The sequence below is a fragment of the Paramacrobiotus metropolitanus genome, unplaced genomic scaffold (genome assembly GCF_019649055.1).
Source record: "Paramacrobiotus metropolitanus isolate TYO unplaced genomic scaffold, Prichtersi_v1.0 Parri_scaffold0000024, whole genome shotgun sequence".
Classification (NCBI taxonomy): domain Eukaryota; kingdom Metazoa; phylum Tardigrada; class Eutardigrada; order Parachela; family Macrobiotidae; genus Paramacrobiotus; species Paramacrobiotus metropolitanus.
Window position 1 is genome coordinate 1,301,564 of NW_026570244.1, and position 22,991 is coordinate 1,324,554.

Sequence of the window (22,991 nt, forward strand, 5' to 3'; positions counted from 1 at the left end):
ATAATATAATTATCTAAAGGGTTTTTATTGGGCAAAGGCCATCAATGTAACAAAAAGTGCATTCGCGTAGTACTACTTAAAATGATAGAAATTTAAACGTTATAATTATCTTATGTATAATACTCGTACACGTACGACTACTTTAAAGTTTGAATATCACGTCGTGTCGAAGTATGTCGCTGATCGTTATGCCACGTGATTTACACCGTTTCACACCTTTTTGTCCAACTTTGTACAGAAACCAGCTCAGCGCACTGTATGTGCTTCCTAAATACTGTATCAGTCTGTATGAACCATTGTGCAGGAACTAAATTTCACAGTTTACAGCCGACCGTAAGAACTATCTTTCAGAAAAATTAAAACATCCCAACGCAATTCCCCCAGGCCAGGGAGATGAGATCATTGTTAACTGCCACGCGGCAATGACGGCCTAGCCGCTCTCCTGCGTCACATCACCGCGGGGCGTTTCAACTTCATCACGACACCGCCAGATGACAAGGGCCGGCAGTCGGCATACGGGCCGGTCTTGGGCAGTCGACACGCCATCAGCGACCAGCTGTCCGTCTCTTCGTCGTACACTTCGATGCTGCTGGCCCGCTGCCGCCCCACTCCTTCTTCATCCCCACCAATGACATACACTTCCCCACCCACGCATGCGAGACCGGGAGAAGTGCGGCTTCTGGTCAGGTTAGCTGTAAAGCACCCAGCGATACAGAACAGCACCCAGCGGTACATGTACATCTGTAGTGTAACTGTGTAAGTACTCGTACAAAGGCTGTACGAGTATCTCGTGAAATGGAAAATGGCCTATGGCTCATGTGCCGTAGCAGCGGTATTGTTGTTGCCCGTTATGGTTGCCATGTCTAGTGTTTATTTGGTCGTTTGCTGCTGTCCCGAGCGGACATAATACCAGATTATGCCGTTCGTTCAATACAATACAACATCCACCGTCACGCATCGACGGACCGGCAGTACGCCAATCAGCACTGGAAAGGATGGTATCACACTGACCCTTTCGCATCCACCGATCGCTGGCGCAGTCATACGCATCGACGCGCACCCAAAACAGATCCTCCAGAAGTACCTAAACCACAATTTCTACAAGAGACCATTTGGCTATTCTGTTGTACTTGTCACTAGTTACGAATTCCGCAGTGCGCACCCAGAACAAAGATCAACCCGTTGGGAGCTGCGCAGGCAACAGGAGGGTCGAAGGACCAGTGTCTGGTCGGCATGTCGTGCAGTTTGGTCCAGGTGTCGGTTGCGGGGTCGTACGAGAAAGAACAGCCACGCTCTTCCGGGCTACCACCGCCAAACAGAAACAACCGACCGCCACAGGCCACCATCACCGCGCCGGACAGACCCAGAGGGAGGGGGGCCACGGCGCTCCAGGCATTGCAGAGGGGATCGTAGGCCTCCACGGACGTCAGCGGGTCGCCTTCTGCAACCAGCAGAGAGTAGTCCCCAGCGGCATAAACACGACCGTTCAGCGCGGCCAGGCTTTCTTCCCCGCGCTGCGTCAGCATGGGGGCCACCTCGCGCCATTGTCTCGCAGGCCCAGGTAGCCACGGTCTCGCTGGAGTCGATGGCGGCCAGCGCTGTGGACAAGCATGATCGTGCTGGCGTCCAACAGCACGACGTGCTGGCAGTCTTTGGGCGTGGGCACGGGCAGACGATTCAGGCGCCACACGGCCGTTGTCGAGGGTCAGAAAGCGTTCACGCTGCCGCGGTACTTGCCACTAGCCCAGCAAAGGATCACTTCCTGCGCTGATAATCAAATCAACAAAACAGCCGTTATTTCATCAACAGCAAAGCTTTATTATACCTATTTCCGTTATCTACAAACTGGCGTACAATGCATACGCGCGGTAATACATATCATTCAACAAAGGAACTTTCCGCTTGTACTTAATTCCCAAGCTTGGAAACAAATCATGCACAAGACTGACAAGGGGCCACTTAAGGAAAATGACCCGGTACATAGCGTCAAAAATGCGACACATACTTGTACACTAAAACTTTCGCTTTCGCGCACTCCGAATCACTTTTTCGTAATACTTTACATCATTCTAAAGCTAAATAATTTGTATACATTGTTCTGAAAACCGTTTGCGCGCGCAACATCCAGTTGCCGAGATATGCCGTACTAAACTTGGAGAAATTAAATTTGCCGTACTAAATTTGCATTGTTGTGTACCAAAAGTCTGGTTATCACCCGATCTTCTTGAAACTGTGCAGTAAAAGACACATAGCCATGAAGTCGAAAGTGAACCAATTTCAGGTTGATAGCATTTTTTTCCGATTTTAAAATGAATTTCAAAAATTTTAAAATTCATTTTGAAATTATGGGAAAATGATATGAACCTCAAATTGGTTCACTTTCGATCGTGGCTGTGTGTGTTTTGCAGCAAAGTTTCAAAAAGATCTGGGTAATAACCAGACTTTTGGTACACAACAATGCGTTTACACTTTTCGCCCATTTTATTTCGCCATATCTCGGCCACCGGATGCTGCGCGCGCAAACGGTTTTCAGAACAATGTACACAAATCATTTAGCTTTAGAATGACTGAAGTAATACAAAAAAGTGATTCGGAGTGCGCGCAAGCGAAAGTTTTAGTGTATGTGTCCCATTTTTGACACCACGTACCGGGCCATTTCCCTTAATGAAGCAGCGCGGCTGGGAAGTCTCACCGTAGGACGGGCGTGCTGCCGAGTTGAGCAAGTTCCCGGCGGGTAACTGGCTGGCGCCCTGGCCCAGCCCCGGGGGCACTGCAGCGCTGCTGGCGAGGGCTTGGGAGTTTTCCTGGCGGGCCTGATCGCTGAGAAAGGCGGCACGGACAATCTGCAGAAGGGCGGGCAGGTGCTCCAAGCGAGCGGGACTGTCGTGATCCAGCCAGCGCAGCAGCGCCTCCAGCAGCTCGTCCTCAATGCACACCTCCACGTCATCCGACGCCATCACAGCCATCAACTGCAAACATTCGCCAGCCCGTAATGCAAATATGCATGCCAACTGCTCAGTGTGAGACGCCCTTATTCGTTCCACTGTGGTGCTGTACTAATTGATCGCTGGCGCCTGACGCTGAATAAAGTGAAGCGCCAGCCAACCAAACGAGTTCTAAGCAGGGCGCAATCCGAGGGAAACCGAGAAACGGCTGAAAAAGGCGCCGATGGGGGAATCGAACCCCGGCTACGTCGTAAGATCCGCGTAGGCAGTACCACTGCACCACGGCGCAATACGTTGAAATCCTTTGAAAGATTTTGTCGCTTTACGTGAGCCGCTTCTCCGCTCACAGAGTGATCACGGCCACACGTACTTCGTACTGTCCACAATCGTGCAGCTATTGCATTATCCTCCATCAGAAGCCGACAGTCAGTCAAGTCAGCCTGTGCGCACCCACCTGCTGCGCGTCCATTTCCAGAAAGTCCTGGCTCGGCGCCCAGCGTGGGAAGTTGCGGCGAATCATGCCCAGTGCGGCGGCGGCCAGACGGGGGTGGTGCCGTGGTGGTGTGGTTTAGCGAGAGCGTGGACGGCCAGCCGGGCCAGGCAGTCGGACAGGCCGGTGGCCATCTGCTGCTCCGCGTACTCCCAGCACAAGCGCTCCACCCGCGTCATCTGCAGAAACTGCGCCGCAATCAGGAAGGACTGCACGTTGTCCCCGTTGAGACGCAGCTCCAGCGTGTAGGCATACTGCACCAGCCTGCAATTGCAGTGGGATAATTATCATGGACTGCTAGTCCATAATTCATGGAGTACATTTAAAATCAGCACCATCACAACTGTCAAACTGTACAGTACAGTACGCAAAGAGTACAGACGCATAAGAAGAGTTTTTTGGGTTACTAGTTGTACAGTCAACAGTAATCTCCGTTGCTGCTCCCACTCCTAGCTGATTGCCAACTGACATGGATACCAAATCCCTGGAAATTATTACTGCTTCCAGAAACAAGTGATCGTCAGAAGAGCACTCACTCCTTCAGTGTGCAGCTGTCGATCTGCGGCAGCGAGAACACACCGTCCGACGGCGCTGACTCTGTCCAGTGCTGCGGCCCACTGAACGCTGCCCGAAAGAAAGCACTGTGCGCCATGAGGATAAGGCGATGGCAGGTAATGCCCGCCGCGGATCCCTCGCCGCCTTTCAGCACCACAACGCACAGGGTCCCTGTCGACTGCAGAGCGTGCAGTTCGCGCAGGACTTCCATGGCGCCCGCGGGACACTCATTAACATTTAACACCAGCAGCATTTGCGCCAAATTTCCACATATTCTACGTGTTACGGTGGGCACATCAAATCAAATCCAAAGAAAGTAGAGATTTCACGCAAATGACAAACTTATAAACAAACCGTTACAAACGTTACAAACCATCAAAATCACAACGGGAACGGAGCAAGTTCGGAAGTCACTTTAGAATGTATGCTTGTCGCCCACATGATGCGGTGGCCACTGGCCACTGGCCTTGTTAAACAAACCGCCTCGCGGCGGCAGGTCCCTGCGCAGCGCTCAATCAGAGCAAAGTTCTCTCCTGCTGCAGTCTGTTTCAGTCGTTTGATAAATTGATACGTATTTGAATTTTGGATGGTCTGTGTTGACTGTGTAGATTGGCATTTTGTCATCATTGCTAGCCATCGCACGAAGCTATCTCCTGTAAATGATTGTCCTTCCTTTTTTCTTTAAACTTTTCGGTGAGCTGAATGCGAAGGGGGAAATTCGTTGAGCCAATGGCGTGGGTGCAATGTAGTTTGACGGAGAACGGGTGCGATTACAGTTTGCCTGGGGAGAACCCGTTTGAACTGCGCAGGCTGCAGACTGGAGCGCAGCAGGGCCCTGCAGGAGGCGCGCATGTTCAACGAGACGCCGGTGAACGTGCGCAAGTGCAGTCTGGTGCTGACCAAGATCCTCTACATGCTCAACCAGGGCGAGACGCTTTCCGCGCGCGAGGCCACCAACTTCTTCTTCGCCATCACCAAACTCTTCCAGTCACAAGACGTTCCTTTGCGACGACTCGTCTTCCTCTGCATCAAGGAACTCTGCAAGGTATGTCGTGGTTTTGTGCTAGTTGAATCCATAGGTAAATCCTGAAACCTCGGGAGTGGCTGTTTTTGCTGAAATATTCAAGATGGAAGTACTTGGTTCGTGCAACCGAGTACTCGCTGTGCACGCTGCTAACTGCTAACCAACTTGTTTTTCTTCCTAGTAAAACCCTTTTCCCCATTTTTACATATGGTATTTTTTGTAGTTGAGTTTTTAATCCTGAGAAATGTTTGGATTTTTTGTTTTAATTTGTCTGAAATTTTTGTTTGCAATTTTTATTTAGTTTCGAGTTTTTCATGGATTTTTCTCTCAGCTGCGTCCTTATCGCTGTCGGTTGTATTTTCTTATATTTATTTTACTGTCGAATCGTTAGGTGCATTATTAGTGTGTCACTAGTTTGGATAAGCGTAGTTCTGATTAATTTCCATTGCGAAAATAATGAGTCGATTAAATAGGTGGCTGAGGACGTGATCATCGTGACTAGCAGTTTGATGAAGGACATGACTGGCAAAGAGGAGGCGTACCGCGCCGCGGCCATCCGCGCCTTATGCATGATCGTCGACCAGTCCATGCTGCAGTCCGTCGAGCGCTACATGAAGCAGGCCGTCGTCGACAAGAGCCCCCACGTCGCCAGCGCCGCCTTGCTCGCTTCGCTCCACTTCTGCCAGGTAAATTAACTACGGCATCTGCCTACCGCAAATATATTTTCAACCATTTTGTTATTAATTTTTAACCCATTTATATGTATTTGATGGACCGGACCGGTACCGCTTAATCGGCGATTCGTCCGTTTTGCTTTTCACCACTTTGCATTAATTGAAATGCTGATGTAGATATTTTTTATTGAGAGAGATTAATTTATAGCGCTGTGGGCGGTTGATCAGTCCATATCTTACAGATATTTAGCGTGTGGTTGGATATTGATTTATTGGTTGACACATTGATTTACTCTTAATTTATTGATATTGATTTGATCAGAAGTTATTGATTTACATATTACGAATTTACCGTTTCTTAGAGATTCTTATGCGTTTATTTACTATTACTTGATCGGTTATCGTCCAGGCGTCGTCGCTGTCTAGAGTCTGTATTTTGCGGAAGAAACAGCGATGGTAACGCAGCTGTGTTGTTTGTGTTTAAACAGCGCGGCGGGCAGAGCGCGGAGGTGGTGAAGCGCTGGGCGAACGAGGTGCAGGAGGCGACGAACAGCGACAACCCCATGGTGCAGTACCACGCCCTTGCTCTGCTCTACAACATCCGCAAGGGGGATAGACTGGCCGTCAACAAATTGCTGGCCAAGTTCACCGCCGGCCGCTACTTGAAGTCCCCGCTGGCCGTCTGCTTCCTCGTCAAGGTCGTCGCCAAAACCATCCAGGTCAGTCGCGACTCTTCTCTCTTGGATATTTCACCGGAAGTCGTGTAATTGAAATACTCCTTTGTAAAAAACGCAGTGTGGTTGAGTTAATCAACAGGGAGAATGAAAAGACCTTGATTTGCAGGAGGAGGCCGGTTTAGGCCAGATCAATTCGAGCAACTTTGACTTCCTGGAGTCGTGCCTCCGTCACAAGTCGGAGATGGTGGTCAACGAGGCGGCGCACGCCTTAGTCAACCTGCGGCACGCCAGCGGCCGCGAACTGACGCCGGCGCTCTCCGTCCTCCACCTCTTCCGCGCCTCCGACCGCCCCGTCCTCCGCCACACCGCCCATCGCGCCCTGACCCACCTCCCGTCCGCCTGCAACGAGAACAGCCCCGCCGGCTGCAGCCACGCGCAGCCCTCTTCCTCCCGCTGCTGCAGTCCGCTGCGCTCCTTGTCCTCCAACCAGATGCCGCGCAGTCAGCCGCTGGCCAGCAGCAGCTCCTCGGGCGTCATGCGCCGCACCCGCCTGCGCCGCTACCGCACCGAGCCGTACCTGCTGGCGCTGCGGGCGGAGCTGAAGAAGGAGAGCGGCCTGTCGCCGCGCACGCCGCTGAAGCACGACAACCCCTTCGAGCCGCTGGACCTGTCGCAGGCCATGGCCAGCAAGTGGGCCGACTTCCTCGACCAGGAGCAGCGCGCCCGCTCCAACGAGGACGCCGGCTTCGCCTGGTCCATCGACCACATGGCGGCGCTGCAGCCGGTGGACATTCCGCACCAGGACGTCCTGCGCACCGAACTGCTCAAGCACGTGGTGTCCGAGTCGGACGAGGAGGACGCGCAGGACCACATTCGCCGGTAAATTTTATATTCCTCACAGACGCAATCATGTAGTCGCTGTAAATGACTTTTTTAAAATTGTTGACATGATTTTTTTCTATGAAAATTGTTTCTTTCTTGTTGCAGATTTTTCAACGACGACGCGGTGCACCCGATGACGCCGACGCCGGACAGCAAGCGCCGGCCCGCGCCGTCGAGCGACGAGGAAGACTCGGACAGCGAGGCGGAGGCGCTGATGTTGGGCGTGGTGCGCATGCCCTCCTACACCCTCGAACGGCCGCCGCCCTCCGCCCTTCCCCACCGCGACGCCGCCGTGCAGACGGACGTGTCCATCCCGGCGCGCATGGACTTTAGCCGCCACTTCGCCGGGTACCAGTTGGCGCGGGGGGCGCTGCGTCCCCTCGGGCATCTCCACCCCAGCCGCTCCTTCTCGACGGCCACCATCCGGCGCCGCCTCTTCGCCGACGATCCCGGTCCGCCGGAGCGCGAAAAGGAGACGAGCGCCGCGCCGGCGCCTCTCCGCGCGCCCTCGTTTAATTTCCTCGTTGAACCGGAGCAGCCGGGTTCGCTCCTGGCCAATCTGGACGAATCCATGGGCTTCGGGATGGTGTAGGAGCCTCGTCTGTGCGTGCTTTTACTTCCGCCTTTCCCTGCTGTATGCGGGTATACGTATCCGTATGTCGCCGATTCAACTGCCGGCTTGATGAATTTTTGGAATATTTTTCCGGCAGTTTTGTTGATGTTTTGATTAGTGTTTGTCAGCGTGCGATTGCGTGTATTATGGTGATGGCGATGCTACAATTAATTCGGGGATTTTGTTTTGGGTGTTGAGGAATTGCGGCAGAACGCTGAGTGGAGCATGAGAACAAATTCATGACAATCGTGCGCTTTTTGTATGTACTCGGCTGTTTGACGTGCAGTGGGCGTAGCGATAACGCTGCAGCCCAGCAGCCGGCGCAGGAGCCCCCGCGTTGTTAATTTTTAAGCGCCCATCAAGCGGCAATACAAGTGAACAAATCCCATCATGTTATTAACACACGGTTACACGCCCATCACTCAAACAGTCAACGGCAAGTGATTCTGCACTGAGACAACAATCCCGTCAAGCCAGGCCGGGCCGGTCAACATGCCATACAAAACACTCAGCGCAATCATACAGCCGCAAAAAAACCAAGCTGCGCCGGCGACCACAGTCCCACACACTAAACAGCGGAGTGCGCCGCGGCCGAACCGGACAGCAACCGGATAACAAAACAAGAATTACGGTTAGCCGAACAGACAGGCAATGCCCATTCACAGAAAAAAGACGGTCATTATGACAAAGAGCGACAAAAATGATTACAGCGTCCGCGGGAGATCATGGGCGAGCGCTGGAACAAGGAGGGGCGAAGAAAGGAAAGCGGGGCTGTTTCGGCAACTGGACAAGGATGAGGACTGGTCAGGCGGGACGAGGCGGTGCTCAGCGTCAGTGCAAGGCGGCGGGGGATGAAAACAAGGGGAACATGAGACAATAATCAAAAGGAAAAGCAGGCGAATCCAGTTCAGGGAGGGCCGGACTAAATGGCGTTGATGGTCGCCTTCATGATGGCCTTACTGACGCTCGCACTTCCACTGCGCACCTCCAGCGTCATGGCCACCCCGCCGTCCCCCGCGACTTCCAGTCCGCAGCGCACCAGTACGTCGACATTACCCCGGAAGGACCCCCCAATGATCAATTCGTGGTCGCTCTTCCAGGCGGGCAAGCGGTCGCCGCGCTGCATCCCGAAAAAGTCGACGACGCTGTTGACGGCCTCCTGCAGCTGTCCAAACTGCTCCAGTTTGTAGGAGCAGGTGCACTGGTTGCCGGCGCCCAGCCTCTTCCACGCGGTGGCGAAGTTGGTCACGATGGTGTACTTCAAGTGGTCGGACAGCTTGTCCGACCACTTGAAGTGCACCATCGTGAATCGTGATCTCCACCGGTTCCAGGTTGTAGAAATCCGGGTAGCCTTCCTTGTCCGCCTCGGTACTGTCCTTCGTCGTGAAATGCAGGGAACACTCCAGGGCCCCGGTGGCCGCCACGTAGTCCTTCGACAGGCACACTCGCGCGTATAAAGTTTCCGCGAGGAAGAAATTATAAAAACATAAAAACAGTCGTTTATTTGCACTTGATTACCAGTTCTTACTTTATTAAGAATAATACTGAAATTATTAATCAAATGATTCTAGAGCATAAAATTCCCTACAAAGACACTACATTGATTGATTGATTGATTCATTTATTTTCGAAAAGCCAAGCCCGTAAACGGGTACTCTCACATGAAAAAATAATAAGCAAATAAATAATAAACAAGACGAGAAAACAAACAAGTACTTACTACAGGTGAAAAAGAGAGAAGGAAAAATAATACGGATTAAAACCGATAAAAAAAACGTTATTTACAAAAAGCAACTAGGAAAGACATAAAACTATGAATGAAAATACAAGAGAAGCAAGAATAGTGTAATTACAAAATACAAAAATAATAATAATTACAACCATCTTTTAAACTGAACACGTAAGTAACACCACTTACCGACAATATTGTACTCCAGTTGGCTGCATTTAAAAGACCAGTCGCCGACGACCAACCCGCTAGCCGCTGCAGCGGCTAGCGGGTTGGTCGTCGACGACTGGTCATTTAACTTTAATCGATCGCTTCTCATGCGCTAACAGAACCGGCGCCGAGGACTTGAGGATCGGCCAGAGGGGGGCGAGCTCTGAGATCTTCTTGAAGGTCTCCTCGTACGTCGGCAGCCCTCCAGCCTGGGCTTGGATTTCGTCATTTCCGGCACGTCCTTATAGGTGTAATACGGATTCGTTACTGCCACATGAGTAACGCCTCCCTTCTCGTAATTTCTACACAACAAACCAATCTTAGCCATACCATTCATGTTCTCCGATAACCAACTAGGCTAACAATTTTAAATTAAGAAAATTCAGGGACTTCCGGTGCTTGACGCATTTGCAGCCGCCCGGCGGGGCCAGGTTAAACTGGGGCATTCACGTGAAAACTGAATGGAAAAAATCTTCATTAATTTTCAGAACTTACTACTTACGCCACATGTGCCAGCAGCTCGGCTTCCTTCTCGCCGCCTTTAACAAAAGGCACCTGGACTCGGGCCGATCCACCGCCAGCTGGATGCACATCGCATTCCACCTTGTCGCCGAGGAGATAGATCTTCAGTTCCTTGGGGAGATCCAGGCGGCGTATGGCATCCTCGCTGGTGATCAGCTGATGGCGCTCGATACCTTTCGGAGGCCACAGAGTTTTAGCTTTTTCGGGATCTGTCAAACAATTTCATTGGTCAAACAATAAGGGTATTCGAAACTGAAAAAGCGACTGAATACGCGGCGAATGCATGGAGGCGCGAAAGCGGAGTGAGCGCGCTGGAGATAAGATAACGCGCGCATGTACGTGTCTATCAATTGAAGGTACACGTTCCTCGTAGAAAAATATGAAATTTCGGGACTGGCGCAAAGGGTGCCGTTGTTCTCCCTTGGGGAGAACAGATGCCCACTCTTTCCGAAAAGCCAGAGACGGGCCTGTAGTACTGAGCAGTAAGCACGATATCGTCTGCCATTCGGTTCAACCTACCAACTTTGAATGTCTGGATAACCGCGTTCTCCGCCATGTTACGAAAAGTACTTTGGACTAGCGAGTGGATCGGATATGTAAAATTGTGAATCGACAAACCAATTCAAACCACGAAAACTCAAAACGTCGTAATGCGATACGTACAAAACGGTAAACAAAACGAAGAAAACCGATAACACGAGATGAGTTCCCTGCGAATTTGTATCAATTTTCAAATCTGGCTCTTCGTTCCCGGCTGCAGTTTAAATTTGTGCGTAAGGCGCCATTGATAAATTACGTCACGCAAGTAGTGGGAGGGGGGAAGTCCTGAAAGCGTTACTGTTTGTTACATAGGGGAGGGGGGCTTTAAAAATTTGTTACGAACTTACGATTATGACGTGAACATGCTATATCGATGGAGGGGTTCTAATTTTGTTACGTAACGCTCAGGGGAAGGGATCTCGGTTTGTTAGCATTAATGACACAGGGGGAGGGAGGTATCCAATTTTCGCGTGACGTAATTTATGGATGCTGCCAAATACAGATTTGCGGAACGCACCCAACTACGTACGTAAACTGCATGATAACCGCAGCCCGCTTGCGGTAACAATGTTGACTCGCAATGGAAACGTAAAACTCACACCGGTATTATTCCACGCGGGTTTGCAGAATTGCAGTCATGCATCCGCTGCTTCCAAACGATGCATTTACAACTAAGAATGGTCTCTTATAATATATTCTCATGTTTTCTGATGCAGATAGATCGAAGAAAGCTATTTTTCTGTGATAGCAGTCAAAACGAAACTAAACGAGAAATTTCAGCAATTTAAAAAATAGGAATCGAATCAGGCTGACACGCCGAGCGGTTGCACTGTCGTCAAGCGCCGGATCGTCTACGAATTTCCTCCATTTGAAATGAAATGTTCAGCTTGGAAGTGTTCGAGAAAAATAAGTGCGCTGTCCTGCAGTACGCTGCGGTCGGCCGTGTAACATAAAGTTAAGGTCTGCAAAGTGCAAACTATACTGTAACAGTAAGCAGCAGAAACCCTTCAACGACGGGCCGCTTTCCAGTCGTTCCCTGCTGATCTACGGCAGGGTGGCCCCATCTATCCCTCGCTGCTCAGGCTCTTCACCGACCTCATCTTCGGCGGCGAATCGCAGGGCATGGTCAACGTCATCGCCGAGGGCGTCGGCCTGATGCCGCCCGACTCCTGGACCGCGGAGGACGGCGACGCGGACACCCGCCCGCTGGACGGTGCGGCGCCGGTGTCCCGCCGGAAGTGTGTGACCTTTCCGGCTAACTATGTTTTCTTGGCAGGCGTCCTGGCGAATTCGGAGCCGGCGGAGAAGGAGCTGCAGCTGACGGTGCGCCTGCGCACCATCGCCATGAGCTCGCGGCCCTTCCGCGGCTTCATCGTAATTAAGTACAATTTGTGGGCTGATTGGCTGGGCATGCTGTGTGTGGCGCTGTGGCGGCGGTCGCGCTTCGAGGCGGAGCTGTGGGGCCGGCACAACCGCTTCGTGGCCAGCTTCCCGCCCCTGGACACGCCGCTGCAGGAGGACGACCTCGTCTACTGCCTCCTGCCCGCCAAGTACATCTGATTCACCCCGATCAGGATTCATGGCCGCCTGATGGACGCCGTCACGTTACAGTGTCTGTTGAATTTCCGTTGAAATGATTGGAATGTATCTGTAGTCTGTAGACTGTATCGTCTGCTCCCCTACATTGAATGAGTACATTAATTTTAGCGATTGACAGTCCCTGTAAACTGCAGTAAGGAGCAGCAACATTTTCATCCGCATTTTACTGGAAAATCTCCTCTACGCTTCATCTCGCAATAGTTCACGAAGGCCAACATGCAAAACAGCAAAAATCATATTAGAAAAGGGCGTAACAGAGAAACCATGAAGGTGATTCACATATCGCAGCTGATTCACATAACGGCTAAAATCATCAGCAATTAAATACACGTTACAAGGCGTACACAGCACGGCACCACATCACTTATCAAAAGCGGCACAAAGTAGCCGCACTAACGAAGTAATTTCCCTATCGACCGCGTATCACCCGCAGCGGGCAGCTCTTGAATTGTGTCGCTGGTTTCATCCGGCGGCCGTCTTCTTGTCCTTGGCCGGCGTCTCCGTCTTGGGCGGATCGGGGATGGTGGAGTGGATGCCGGCCTTCTTCAGCGTGTCCATCAGCTCGCCGCTGCGGTGCATCTGCAGCAGGATGTCGCTCCCGCCCACGAACTCCCCGCCGATGAACACCTGCGGGATCGTCGGCCACTTGCTAAAGTCCTTCACGCCTGCAGCCACCAACACACCACAATCACACTTCCACGCTTGTATAACTGCCATTCCACGCTCACGCAAAGGGATCATATACGTATTTAAAAAATACATTACCAATAATCCAAAAAAGAAGAAAAAAACGTTATTATAATTTTCTACAACTGTGAAGTGGACTGTTAATTATCCACTATTTAACGCAACATAAACCGATTATTACACGAAACCCTGGTAGAAACAAGTTCATAGATTACCCAATTATTTTAATAAATTTTGGTCGTCATTTAATTACCTAATGTGTTAAACTTGTACTCGTTCTTGATTTAACGGTAAATTATTCACAGAAATAATTACACACGATCATCCGAAAAAAATTTCAGTTGGTTATTTGCACGAGAAAATTCCCCAACAAATCACAAATGCGTGAATGAGTTACCTTGGCGGAATTTATCGTCAGCGAGGACGTTGACATCGTGGAAGTCGTGGACGCCGTGCATGTCGAGGATCTGCACGACGGTCTTGCTGAAGCCGCACTGCGGCTGCTGCTTGACGCCCTTCATGAACACCACCACCTTGTGCGCCTTCACCAGCTCCCCGATCTCCGCCTGCACCCCCGGCTCCCCCACCGCCGTCGTGCTGCCGTGGCGACGCTGCACCAGCACCGTCGCGTGCGCCGTCATGGGCACGAACTGCACAGGCAGCTGCAGCGAACCGAATGAAGCTCCGCGCGCCACGCCACCCCGCAACGCCGACCACATCCTCGATGATATCGCACTACCGACAGCGTTCCACGGGTCCTCTATCCCGGGGCACAACGGCTGAGAATAAAGGGCTTTCAAATGGCTTCTTCAGTGGCTGTCCCAAATAGTGGAATGCTCAACGAATCGTTGAATGGCGCACTCGCAAATCAGACTCCGCCAACCGAGAAGCACGACTCAGGAAAATCTCGCAGTTCAACTGTCACAGCGATTAGTTCCAGATTTCCACCTTACTGCTGATCAATTAACCTGTTGTCGTCGTTTTCTACCAAACGATCACGGAAAAAAATGCCTGCAGAAACTACTCTTTAATAATTTAATTTCTACGAAATATTTGTCTGGAAAAGTGGAAAAGATGAAAACAGACCAAAATATTGCAGGACGCTGCCAGCTGTCACCCGCCCACTGCGCGTCCTTACATTGATTTCACGCTGAGCGGAAGTTTTGCGTTGTGTGATCGTTCAGTTGACTCAGCGTGCGCTCGTTGGCTTCCAGTGAACACCTCCACCAATGGCGCTGCTGGAATTATTAGCGAAAACTCTGTGATTGGTTGTTAGAAATAGACGGGGCTTACAAGTGTCGAGTGCGCAGTGTGCAATGTGATGCGTGGATTTTGCGATTATTTTTCTCCGCGTGCGAAACCAGATTTTTCGAGAAGCCGTGGAATCAAGATTGTTGTTGTTTAAAAGTTTCTTCCGTTGGAATCCTACCCGTCTCTGCTGCTGACATGTCCAGCCGAGGTCCCTATTCCTTGTTTATCGGGCGCATCCCCAAACATGTGCGTGTGCGAGAGCTGGAGGACATCTTTTCGCGTTACGGTCCTCTTTCGCGCTGCGACATCAAGTACAGCGGTAAGTGTGCACGCGGGCCCTGTACCGCCCCATTGGCAGCGTACTGTTCATACCTGATTTGTGGGGTGTTGCGCCGTATTTAACCAGCGGGATTCTGACGGTGCTAATCTAAAATCTTCTCTTTTGCAGGAACTGGCTCCGGTGAGGCGCATTATGTTTTCCTAATTCGTTGTTGTTCCAATGGTGTGTGTTTCCGTAGCGTTCGCGTTTGTGGACTATGAAGACCGACGGGATGCTGAGGTGAGTGCAGTGATCAGTGGTATGATGTGTAAATTCAGTGGAATGACGTAGAAGTCGCGGGCTCAAGGCCACAGTTGAGGTGTTTTGATTCTTGATTAATGTCAAAAAAATGACGGTGAACTGTGGTTAGTTTTCTGGTTGACTGTCGGCGCTGCTGGATGTCTCAGTGTACAAGAGGAACAGGTGATAGTTCAGCCGATAGCAGGCGAAACTGCGGGAAGAGCTCGGTCGCAGAGTGAACAGTAAATCGTGCAATTACTATTTAATAATATAATATTACGCTGAATAAATTACTTACACAAGTAAGCTGCAGGTGATATAGCTAGTAAAAAATAACCTAACTTAGTACTGGAATTTATCAAAATTAATTTAATTTATTAAAAAATCATTAATTAATATTAATTAATTATTTTAATTTTTTTTAAATTTAATTTATTGAAATTTAAATTTTTTTATTAATTGACATTTATCGTTTGTCATTTTATAAATTGATTATTTTTCTTAATAATTATTTTAATAGAATAAATAACCAATAATTATTAATTACTGGCTGAATGGAGTTAGTAGCGTGCGCCGTGAGTGCGTAGCGCTGCCTAATATTATGGAAATTTTTCTACTGAATTACTAATTAACGCGACCTGGTGTGTATAACAAACCGTTTTTAAACTGAAAATTAAATTATCATAGTTCGATGTAGATCATGTAATATTTAATAATGGTGTATGATAGCTAAATTTATAAAAAGGTATGGAGTATAGGTTTTGAAAATGAAGACGTGAATTGGGTAGTTGGTCTAGCTGATGACAGGCTGGATTGTGTCGAAGCGATAGCGTAGTACGTACTGCGTAGTGTGAATGATTGAACGGTTGATTGAAGTGACATGTTGATTGTAGTTTACCTACCAATACCATGATACCAAAACCAAACCATACCAATTACCTAGCCTAGCCGTTCGCTAATCCTAAGTGCCCATCCCGTGCCCCGCTTCCGCTGCGTCGGCCTAGACACTTAACTGAGAATAACTGACTGACTGTGGCTGAATATAACATGGGGCAGCTGTCCTTGCCAGCCAGCCAGCCTTTCAGCGAGCGCTGAAGCGACAAGAAACCAGCAGCGTGTACTAGACGGCTTGGCGCTCCTACCAGTCCTAGGGACCTAGTCCGTAGAGCCGTTCCATCCGGCGCAGTACGGTGTGCCAGCCTTCCGCTCGGTTGGTTCGTGGCGCGGTTACGAATACCCTCCGTAACGCACCAGCTGCAGTGGGTCTCGTTGGCGCTACGGCGAGGACTGAGCGGCCCTGCCGTGCCAGCCGCAAGCACCAGGCGGTCCATTCTGTAGTGCCACAGAAGCGCAGATCGATCCGCTATGTAGCCTAGCCAGTCACCGTGTTCCGTTTTTCCTTAATTCCACGCCGAGGGTAGCTCTTTGTAAATGTTAGCCCAGCACGCGCTGGAAGCCTTGCTGTGATGGTGTGCTGCTGGTTGGTGATGCATGCGGTGTGGTTGCTTGCAGGACGCCATCAAGTACGAGAACGGCCGGGAACTGCACAACTACAACATTGTCGTAGAATGGGCCAAGAAGCCGACGCGACCGGGGGTAAGTTACATTACAAGGCCGTAAGTCCTGCAGTATGGTGATTATTGGTGTCGAATCGTTTGCAGTATGATCGCGACGACCGCGGTGGCGGCCGGGGTGACTACGGGCGGGGCGGATCGGGTCGCGGTGGATCGGGACGGGGCTACGGGCGGGATGACCGGGATCGGGACTATCGCCGTCGCTCGCGTTCTCCTCGCGACGACGACCGTGACCGTCGACGGTAAGACGCCAGCATCACGCAAAAATCGGCTAGTTATTAACGATATTTACACGGTTAACAGACGTCGATCGCGCAGTGCCGACGAGGACCGGAGCAGCAAGCGCCGCCGCAGTCCCTCCCCCGCGCGCAACGGCAAGGCGGACGGCAAGGGCAGCCCGGACCGCCGGGCCTCTCCGGACCGGTAAGTGGCGTCTTTTTGCTCCTTTCTTCACGACTATCGATGATGAAACGACAGTAACGGGATGCGGTGTGGTGTTTCCCAACAGACGGGACATTAAGCGACGGGACAGCGGATCGCGGTCGCCGGCCGGGAACGGCGCGGGAGCGGGCGGCGGGTCCGGCTCGGGTGGTCAGGGTAAGGAAGGTGATGCACGCGCTTCACGAGGATCGGGCTCACGGTCACGTTCGCCTTCGCCCCGACAGGAGCGTGGTACTAGCCAGGAGCCCAAGCTGGAGACGGAGGAGCTGGAGGAGGAGCCCGGCAAGGCGCCGGCGCTGACGGAGGGGGACGGCGCCGAGCCGGACGCGGACGACGGGGAGGGGTCGGCGCGGGGCGCCTCGCGCAGCCGCAGCGCCTCCGCCACGCCCTGAACTCACCTGTTTTCCTGTTTTATATTATCTCTTGTTCCCGTTTTCATCCCCGCCGCTTTGCACTGACGCTGAGCACCGCCTCGTCCCCGCCTGACCAGTCCTCCTCCTTGTCCAGTTGCCGAAACAGCCCCGCTTTCCATCCTTCGCCCCTCCTCGTTCCAGCGCTCGCCCATGATCTCCCGCGGACGCTGTACAAGTGCGAATCATTTGTTTGTTTCTCTGTCATAATGACCGTCTTTTTTCTTTCTGTGTACTGGCATTGCCTGTCTCTTCGGCTAACCGTGATTATTCTTGTTTTGTTATTCGGTTGCTGTCCGTTTCGGCCGGCGCGCAGTCCGTTGTTGGGGACTGCTGTCGGCGGTGGAGCTTGTGTTGTTGTATGGCTGTATGATATTGTACGGGATGTTTGACAGGTCGGCCGTGACGGGATGGTTGTCTCAGTGCCGAATCATATGCAGTTGACTGATTCATGATGCGTTTTGTTTATAACACGACGGGATGTATTCAGCTGCCTGTATCGGCGCTGACGTACGCGGACTGTTGAGTTTCATTCGGTATTTCAGCACGCGCACTCAGAGAAGGTATTAGTGTAGAGACGGCGGTAAGTAGAAGATGCGAAGAGTATGGAGGCACGAAAAAATAAAAATTGATTAATTTTCGTCGATAAGGTACGAGTATACAGTGTGAGTGCACACATCGCAGTGCCGTCATATTAATTATAATTTAATCTTTATGCAGTATTACGTCACGTTTTCTATGCATGCCATTGCATGGTTTTAACGGTTGGTTTTGTATCAGTCTGCTGCGAAACTACCAGTTTAAATTTCTTGGTGATTTCGTATAATGTTTTCTCAATTTTATACAACAAGAACAGTTGGATAAAGAGATTTTTTGTGGCAAAAATCAGAAGGGAGAATCGTTACGATGAAATTCGCTGTTAGACCGCTGCCGTACCGGGCGGTCGCAACGGCCGCAAGCACCGGAAGTGCGTGAATTTGCGTCATTTGAAAGGCTTAGCTTAAAGGTTTCCGTGCAAGATGAACTATTTCGAGCAGGAATGGGATATATACTGGTTAATATCAGGTTAGTATGAAGGAAAGGGCTGATTTTGCGTTGGGGCTGCGCACCTCGTGCGAGTGTGAACAGGACGCAGTGCGAGTGGCGTGTCACTGCCCGTGCCGTCTCGGTAGTCGGTACTGCATGGGAATTCGGACGCCATGCAGGAAATTCCGCATAATACGGTATATATGATTACAATTGTGCGTACGTTGGGAGTACATATATGTAGTAACACATTGCAGTATGCAGTACTACACTAATAGATTATACTTTATAGTATAGTACTGCCATGCATAAGTATATACATGCAGCTTCACTGCATAAACATAAGGCATAATTAAACTAGACACCACACTAACGTAACCTATACAATACAGCAACAAAAAAATAACGACATAATGCGGCCGGCTAGCCGCAAACTTATGTATTATCGTTATTATCATTACTTCTGAAACATTAAGTACAGCGAATTTCATCAAAACAAAGCACAGCCGCATTTCCGATTGCTTTGGTATGCTGCCATACCGGGCGGTTGCAACTGCTGCAAGCACCGGAAGTCTGCATATCCGTTATTTAAAATGTTCAGCTGACGAGGCTCTCATGCAACATAAGCCTTACGTTGGAAAGGAATGCGCTTTTCGCAGGAGTACTGTGTATATTGGTTAATTTTATATACGATTACTGATCTGCGTTATCATGGCACGTATTGACAGGGACGCTGTGGCGGTACAGTATTAGTATGCGTCGATAGGTGCTGCTGTATACAGTGTGCATATACCGGCACAGGTAGCGTAATAGGACACCGTCGTGTACCGATTAGACGGGCTTGAATTGATCTGCTGCGAGTGTGCCGACGGCGGTATCGATTAGCGTTAACGTTATAGGGGAAAGTGCTGTGAGGAGAGCCGTTTATTTGTTTTGCTGTATTACACAATCCTCTACAGATACTCGGCAGGTGGAGAATAATTCAGGCGTCCTGATGGATCACGCCATCGGCAAAGGGGAACTTGGGAATACTCGGCGGCGCTGTGCCTGGCTGTGCCTTATAAGGCACTGGCTGCAGCCTACAGGTGCAGAGAATGTTAATGCCGAATTGCCGACGATCGCGACATCCCGTCGGATCGGTAGATGCGGATCCCGTCGGCTGATTTATCCATGCTTCGCTTTACATTATACATGCGATTAGTGTGGCTATATACACCATATTAATGCTGTTCTTATGTACCGATTATCTTCCTGCAGCAACTAAAGCCAGGAATCTATATCCTTGTCGACTCATTCTCATCGATAAGTGCGGAAGATCTGCGTCCTAAATCATTTTCTCCTCGCTATACTGTTTGTTAGGCGTGTTGCATATATATTGCAGGCACAGTATAATACAGCGTGTGTTGCTGTATATATGCAAGGAAATGATCGCCCATAAATGATTATATGCATATGAGTATATATATCTCTTGTATACGCGTAGTAATTAGTGATGGCAGCGCGGACGGAAGTTCGTTGTCTGCTGTGAACCCTGATTATTCCCGCTCCAGCTGTTTGTACCGGTACAGTCAATTAATAACGGGCAAAGTTAGCGTCATAATCCTCGGTTAGGTCAACAGCCAACGGGACTTGCAAGCTTCGGTTGCCTGTCGGCGTGCAGTTAGCGCCGTTTTGTCTGCTGAAGGATGGCCACGCCCTCGGCCCCTCCCGAGGAGCCCAGCGGAACGCCGCCCGCCCTCCGTCCGGCGATAGCCGCCGGCACGGGGGACGCCCGCCGCGGACGGCGGGATTCGGCGGGCGCGGAGAGCAAGCCCGCGGCGCCGGCGCCCGCCTCGGGGATGGGCTACCGCGACGCCGGGAGTGATGGCGGCGGCAGCAGCCCGGCGGCGCATCTGCCGGTGGGACGCGCCTTCTCCACGCCGCTCTTCAAGGGCATCACGGCGGCCCGCGGGGGTAGCAAGGACCCCGCCAACAAGGGTGCGATAGGCCGGCTGGCGGCCGGGGATCTGGTGGCCTTGTGGGAGATCAAACTGTCGGACGGCCTCCACCGGGTGGTGAGTACGAGTGACCTCGTGCTTTAGGATGTCTAAATTGTCACTTCCGGCGCAGGAGTTTGAGCACGGGACCACTTCCGGCAAGCGGATTGTACGGGTGGACGGGAAGGTGAGCGTGCTGCGTTGGCATGAGCGTGACGATGCGGAATGACGTATGTGCGTGTTGAATGCAGGAAGCCAAGCGGCAGAACTACATGTTCAAGTTGGTGGGCCGCGAGCACTTCAGCATCGGCAACGTGCCCTGCTCCGTCAGCATCGAGGCGGCGCCCAACATGCGCTACCTGTACAAGCTGGACGTGGACGGCCAGACCTACGAGCGCTACGTGGAGACTACCGGCCGCGTCTTCCGCATCTGGACGCTCCCGCTGCAACCACCCACACCGCCGACTGCCGCCGCCGAGTCACGCCAACAACAGCCGCCGGCGAATGCCGCGTTCCTGCAGATCACTCTCGGTACGCTTATTGGTTGAACGCGCCAGAGCGCCGCCTGCCACGGTGGCTGCCGTTAACTGATTTGATTGTACCTGCAGACACACAGACTCTGGACGTCCGCGTCAATGGCCAGCTGGTGGACACAACGGTCAGTGTACTGCCAGTCATTTGCTTTTCCAATCCGCCGAATAAAGCGAGCGATCGAGTTGCATATTACTGTATATGTAGCGCCGCCGGCTTTATATATCTGTACATAGCATTTCCATACAATTACATACGCGTATTGATTATTTTGTCTACAATCTGACTAAATGAGGAGGCTACGGTCTATGTTAAAAAGCCTGCGAACAGCCTTTTTTGCCCGCTGAGGCTGGTTGATCAATGCAGCCTCTCTGTTGTGACTATAAATAGACCGAAGACAGCGGATTCCAGTGCTGCCAAAAAGCGCAAGCTGAATGCTACCTCGCTGTATCGATCGATCGGCACATGTGCGTGTGAGTGGGTTAATCCGCTCGCATTCACTTACACGCGTATGACTGTGGCTGTGATCTGTGCGCGTACTAGCTGTACAAACTGGTTTTCGCTGTCTTCGCTACAACGCATACCCTAAACCCGTAGCTTCCTTTCTTGCTCGCATTGTATTTATAATTATTTTTTATATACATATGTACCGGTATGTATACAATTACATACGCGTATAGATTATTTTGCATATTTATAATTATTTTTTATATACATGTATACCGGTATGTCTGTATATATACTCGTATATTACCGGCATACATGATTCGTCGTTCGTCGCAATATACTCCGTATATCCAGCCAGGCTGATTGGGTGTATGTGGTAATAATGGCGTTTAGTAGGAGTTTTATTAGGTATTACTAGCACTGTATAGCTGCACGTTGTAGAGTGCCTTCACGGACACGGGCTCGCAGCTGAGCTTCCTGCTGGAGGCGCCGGGACTGGCCGGCAGCGGCGAGCAGGGCGTGTGCAGCGCCTGCATCCGCGTCAGCACGGCCAACTTCCAGCGGCAGGGCCTGGACGCCGTCCTCATACTCGGCGACAACGACCCGGAACAGCCCATCCTCCCCGACTAATTCAGTCATCAGGGAGCAGTTCGTGACGTGCACCTAAATGCTTGCACCTACGCCTTTGTAATTCAGCAGGCCCATGGCGTCCAGCGAAACTAAAGGTCACAGCCCCCCGATAATGCTGCAGTCGTGTACTGCGCCCCGCCCGGCTCCGCCTCGTTGGGCCGCCTTGCCAGTGCTATATATACCTCGATGTACGTCGACTGCCTTATACTACCGGCCGGCCAGATTATTGCGTTAATTATGAGACGTATAACTGTCGAACGCGCCCATACCCACTCAATAGTATATACTATACTATATAAGTGTATAATAATTATGTTCCGCAATAGATATACAGAAAGTATTAATGTATGCGATTGACGATGAATTATTATGTACCGGTGCCTGTATAGAGATAGTACATACTGTAGTACATATCTGTACATGAGCTGCTCACCTGCTAACGTCCACACCAGTCAAACTATGATCCTGTCGATCAGTTCAATAAACAGCGTATTTTGCTGGCGGTCAGAATGAAACAGCGGTATTGCGTCTATCGTTATTCGCAACAATATGCAGTAATTAATTCGCTAACTACTGTAGTCGGCAAAAAAACGGTCAGAGCGTTTCTCTCCTCTCGTGACTGCCGTCCGCTGATGATCGTGACGCAACGGCAATTCACGTGAGAGGCGGATTCGTACGTAAATGCGTAAAATGGTTCTGATTAATTCTCAATATACGGCGATACTGTGGTTAGTGGGGATTATTTATGGCCGTACCAGCGTCACAATCGGCTAGAATAAATTTATTCTTGGCTTACTTTTCCTCGCCGACTCGGCAAAAATAGCACACACATCACGCAAACTGCACTGGTTTGTCATGGCGTCGTTACGGCTTGTTTACAAGTGGCAAGCGGCAAAGAACAAACTTGCGGCCACGCCCCCCGCATCCGATTGGCCGCGGCTGACGTGTGGCCGGCTGAGTCACGCGGGCCAACCGCTGCAGGTGACGAAACGGCGGCTT

The 22,991-nt window shown here is 50.9% G+C and overlaps 7 protein-coding genes across 18 annotated transcripts; 3 read left to right on the top strand and 4 right to left on the bottom strand.

The window, feature by feature from the left end:
• Window positions 1-38: 38 nt before the first annotated feature.
• LOC129587274 (kelch-like protein 30) lies at window positions 39-4,351 on the bottom strand. Of its 10 annotated transcripts, none has more exons than XR_008690324.1 (5): window positions 3,972-4,351; window positions 2,693-3,699; window positions 1,163-1,767; window positions 1,012-1,072; window positions 39-692 (listed from the first exon to the last, which is right to left on the bottom strand). XR_008690324.1 is itself a non-coding variant. In XM_055480935.1 (4 exons), the coding sequence occupies exons 2-4, from the start codon at window positions 3,463-3,465 to the stop codon at window positions 1,740-1,742; spliced, it is 366 nt and encodes a 121-aa protein (XP_055336910.1). In that variant the 5' UTR covers window positions 3,466-3,699; window positions 3,972-4,351; the 3' UTR covers window positions 39-1,739. The 10 variants fall into 9 exon arrangements, 2 of the variants coding, with proteins under 2 accessions (XP_055336910.1, XP_055336909.1); XR_008690323.1 differs by having other exon boundaries at window positions 1,012-1,084; XR_008690319.1 differs by having other exon boundaries at window positions 39-1,767; window positions 2,693-2,969; window positions 3,400-3,699.
• Window positions 4,352-4,558: 207 nt separating this feature from the next.
• On the top strand, window positions 4,559-8,083 carry LOC129587343 (uncharacterized). The gene is made up of 5 exons (XM_055481048.1): window positions 4,559-5,035; window positions 5,488-5,700; window positions 6,177-6,407; window positions 6,532-7,244; window positions 7,353-8,083. The coding sequence occupies exons 1-5, from the start codon at window positions 4,841-4,843 to the stop codon at window positions 7,837-7,839; spliced, it is 1,839 nt and encodes a 612-aa protein (XP_055337023.1). The 5' UTR covers window positions 4,559-4,840; the 3' UTR covers window positions 7,840-8,083.
• Window positions 8,084-8,268: 185 nt separating this feature from the next.
• Window positions 8,269-9,883, bottom strand: LOC129587260 (coatomer subunit gamma-2-like). Its single transcript, XM_055480899.1, has 4 exons — window positions 9,877-9,883; window positions 9,779-9,801; window positions 9,183-9,290; window positions 8,269-9,082 (listed from the first exon to the last, which is right to left on the bottom strand). Exons 1-4 carry the CDS (start codon window positions 9,881-9,883, stop codon window positions 8,783-8,785), a joined length of 438 nt encoding a protein of 145 aa, XP_055336874.1. The 3' UTR covers window positions 8,269-8,782.
• A 16-nt stretch (window positions 9,884-9,899) lies between these two features.
• Window positions 9,900-11,061, bottom strand: LOC129587371 (uncharacterized). 2 transcript variants are annotated; one of them, XM_055481086.1, is made up of 3 exons: window positions 10,841-11,061; window positions 10,302-10,530; window positions 9,900-10,040 (listed from the first exon to the last, which is right to left on the bottom strand). In XM_055481086.1, the coding sequence occupies exons 1-3, from the start codon at window positions 10,875-10,877 to the stop codon at window positions 10,025-10,027; spliced, it is 282 nt and encodes a 93-aa protein (XP_055337061.1). In that variant the 5' UTR covers window positions 10,878-11,061; the 3' UTR covers window positions 9,900-10,024. The 2 variants fall into 2 exon arrangements, with proteins under 2 accessions (XP_055337061.1, XP_055337060.1); XM_055481085.1 differs by having other exon boundaries at window positions 9,903-10,101.
• A 1,545-nt stretch (window positions 11,062-12,606) lies between these two features.
• LOC129587318 (uncharacterized monothiol glutaredoxin ycf64-like) lies at window positions 12,607-14,265 on the bottom strand. Its single transcript, XM_055481009.1, has 2 exons — window positions 13,545-14,265; window positions 12,607-13,125 (listed from the first exon to the last, which is right to left on the bottom strand). The coding sequence occupies exons 1-2, from the start codon at window positions 13,864-13,866 to the stop codon at window positions 12,923-12,925; spliced, it is 525 nt and encodes a 174-aa protein (XP_055336984.1). The 5' UTR covers window positions 13,867-14,265; the 3' UTR covers window positions 12,607-12,922.
• Window positions 14,266-14,473: 208 nt separating this feature from the next.
• On the top strand, window positions 14,474-17,830 carry LOC129587317 (probable splicing factor, arginine/serine-rich 6). Of its 2 annotated transcripts, XM_055481008.1 has the most exons (8): window positions 14,474-14,717; window positions 14,847-14,858; window positions 14,917-14,957; window positions 16,470-16,553; window positions 16,619-16,773; window positions 16,835-16,954; window positions 17,040-17,128; window positions 17,197-17,345. In XM_055481008.1, exons 1-8 carry the CDS (start codon window positions 14,594-14,596, stop codon window positions 17,208-17,210), a joined length of 639 nt encoding a protein of 212 aa, XP_055336983.1. In that variant the 5' UTR covers window positions 14,474-14,593; the 3' UTR covers window positions 17,211-17,345. The 2 variants fall into 2 exon arrangements, with proteins under 2 accessions (XP_055336983.1, XP_055336982.1); XM_055481007.1 differs by having other exon boundaries at window positions 17,040-17,830.
• Window positions 17,831-19,509: 1,679 nt separating this feature from the next.
• LOC129587230 (uncharacterized) lies at window positions 19,510-22,930 on the top strand. The gene is made up of 5 exons (XM_055480862.1): window positions 19,510-20,462; window positions 20,518-20,571; window positions 20,636-20,915; window positions 20,993-21,042; window positions 21,804-22,930. The coding sequence occupies exons 1-5, from the start codon at window positions 20,094-20,096 to the stop codon at window positions 21,990-21,992; spliced, it is 942 nt and encodes a 313-aa protein (XP_055336837.1). The 5' UTR covers window positions 19,510-20,093; the 3' UTR covers window positions 21,993-22,930.
• The last annotated feature ends 61 nt before the right edge of the window (window positions 22,931-22,991 follow it).

Coding starts and splice junctions, on each gene's coding strand:
- LOC129587274 (XM_055480934.1), bottom strand. CDS start 3,465: ATGATTCGCCGCAACTTCCCACGCTGGGCGCCGAGCCAGGACTTTCTG. Junction 2,970..3,399: donor TGGAAATGGACGCGCAGCAG/GTGGGTGCGCAC, acceptor GAATGTTTGCAG/TTGATGGCTGTGATGGCGTC. Junction 1,768..2,692: donor GGCAGCACGCCCGTCCTACG/GTGAGACTTCCC, acceptor TTTGATTATCAG/CGCAGGAAGTGATCCTTTGC.
- LOC129587371 (XM_055481085.1), bottom strand. CDS start 10,877: ATGGCGGAGAACGCGGTTATCCAGACATTCAAAGTTG. Junction 10,531..10,840: donor TATCCAGACATTCAAAGTTG/GTAGGTTGAACC, acceptor ATTGTTTGACAG/ATCCCGAAAAAGCTAAAACT. Junction 10,102..10,301: donor GAGCTGCTGGCACATGTGGC/GTAAGTAGTAAG, acceptor TTTGTTGTGTAG/AAATTACGAGAAGGGAGGCG.
- LOC129587230 (XM_055480862.1), top strand. CDS start 20,094: ATGGCCACGCCCTCGGCCCCTCCCGAGGAGCCCAGCGGAACGCCGCCC. Junction 20,463..20,517: donor CGGACGGCCTCCACCGGGTG/GTGAGTACGAGT, acceptor CTTCCGGCGCAG/GAGTTTGAGCACGGGACCAC. Junction 21,043..21,803: donor GCCAGCTGGTGGACACAACG/GTCAGTGTACTG, acceptor TGCACGTTGTAG/AGTGCCTTCACGGACACGGG.
- LOC129587343 (XM_055481048.1), top strand. CDS start 4,841: ATGTTCAACGAGACGCCGGTGAACGTGCGCAAGTGCAGTCTGGTGCTG. Junction 5,701..6,176: donor CTTCGCTCCACTTCTGCCAG/GTAAATTAACTA, acceptor GTGTTTAAACAG/CGCGGCGGGCAGAGCGCGGA. Junction 6,408..6,531: donor TCGTCGCCAAAACCATCCAG/GTCAGTCGCGAC, acceptor CTTGATTTGCAG/GAGGAGGCCGGTTTAGGCCA.
- LOC129587318 (XM_055481009.1), bottom strand. CDS start 13,866: ATGTGGTCGGCGTTGCGGGGTGGCGTGGCGCGCGGAGCTTCATTCGGT. Junction 13,126..13,544: donor TGACGATAAATTCCGCCAAG/GTAACTCATTCA, acceptor TGGTGGCTGCAG/GCGTGAAGGACTTTAGCAAG.
- LOC129587260 (XM_055480899.1), bottom strand. Junction 9,291..9,778: donor ACTGGAGTACAATATTGTCG/GTAAGTGGTGTT, acceptor TGCCTGTCGAAG/GACTACGTGGCGGCCACCGG. Junction 9,083..9,182: donor ATTTCTACAACCTGGAACCG/GTGGAGATCACG, acceptor ACCGCGTGGAAG/AGGCTGGGCGCCGGCAACCA.
- LOC129587317 (XM_055481007.1), top strand. CDS start 14,594: ATGTCCAGCCGAGGTCCCTATTCCTTGTTTATCGGGCGCATCCCCAAA. Junction 16,554..16,618: donor AGAAGCCGACGCGACCGGGG/GTAAGTTACATT, acceptor AATCGTTTGCAG/TATGATCGCGACGACCGCGG. Junction 16,774..16,834: donor GACGACCGTGACCGTCGACG/GTAAGACGCCAG, acceptor CACGGTTAACAG/ACGTCGATCGCGCAGTGCCG.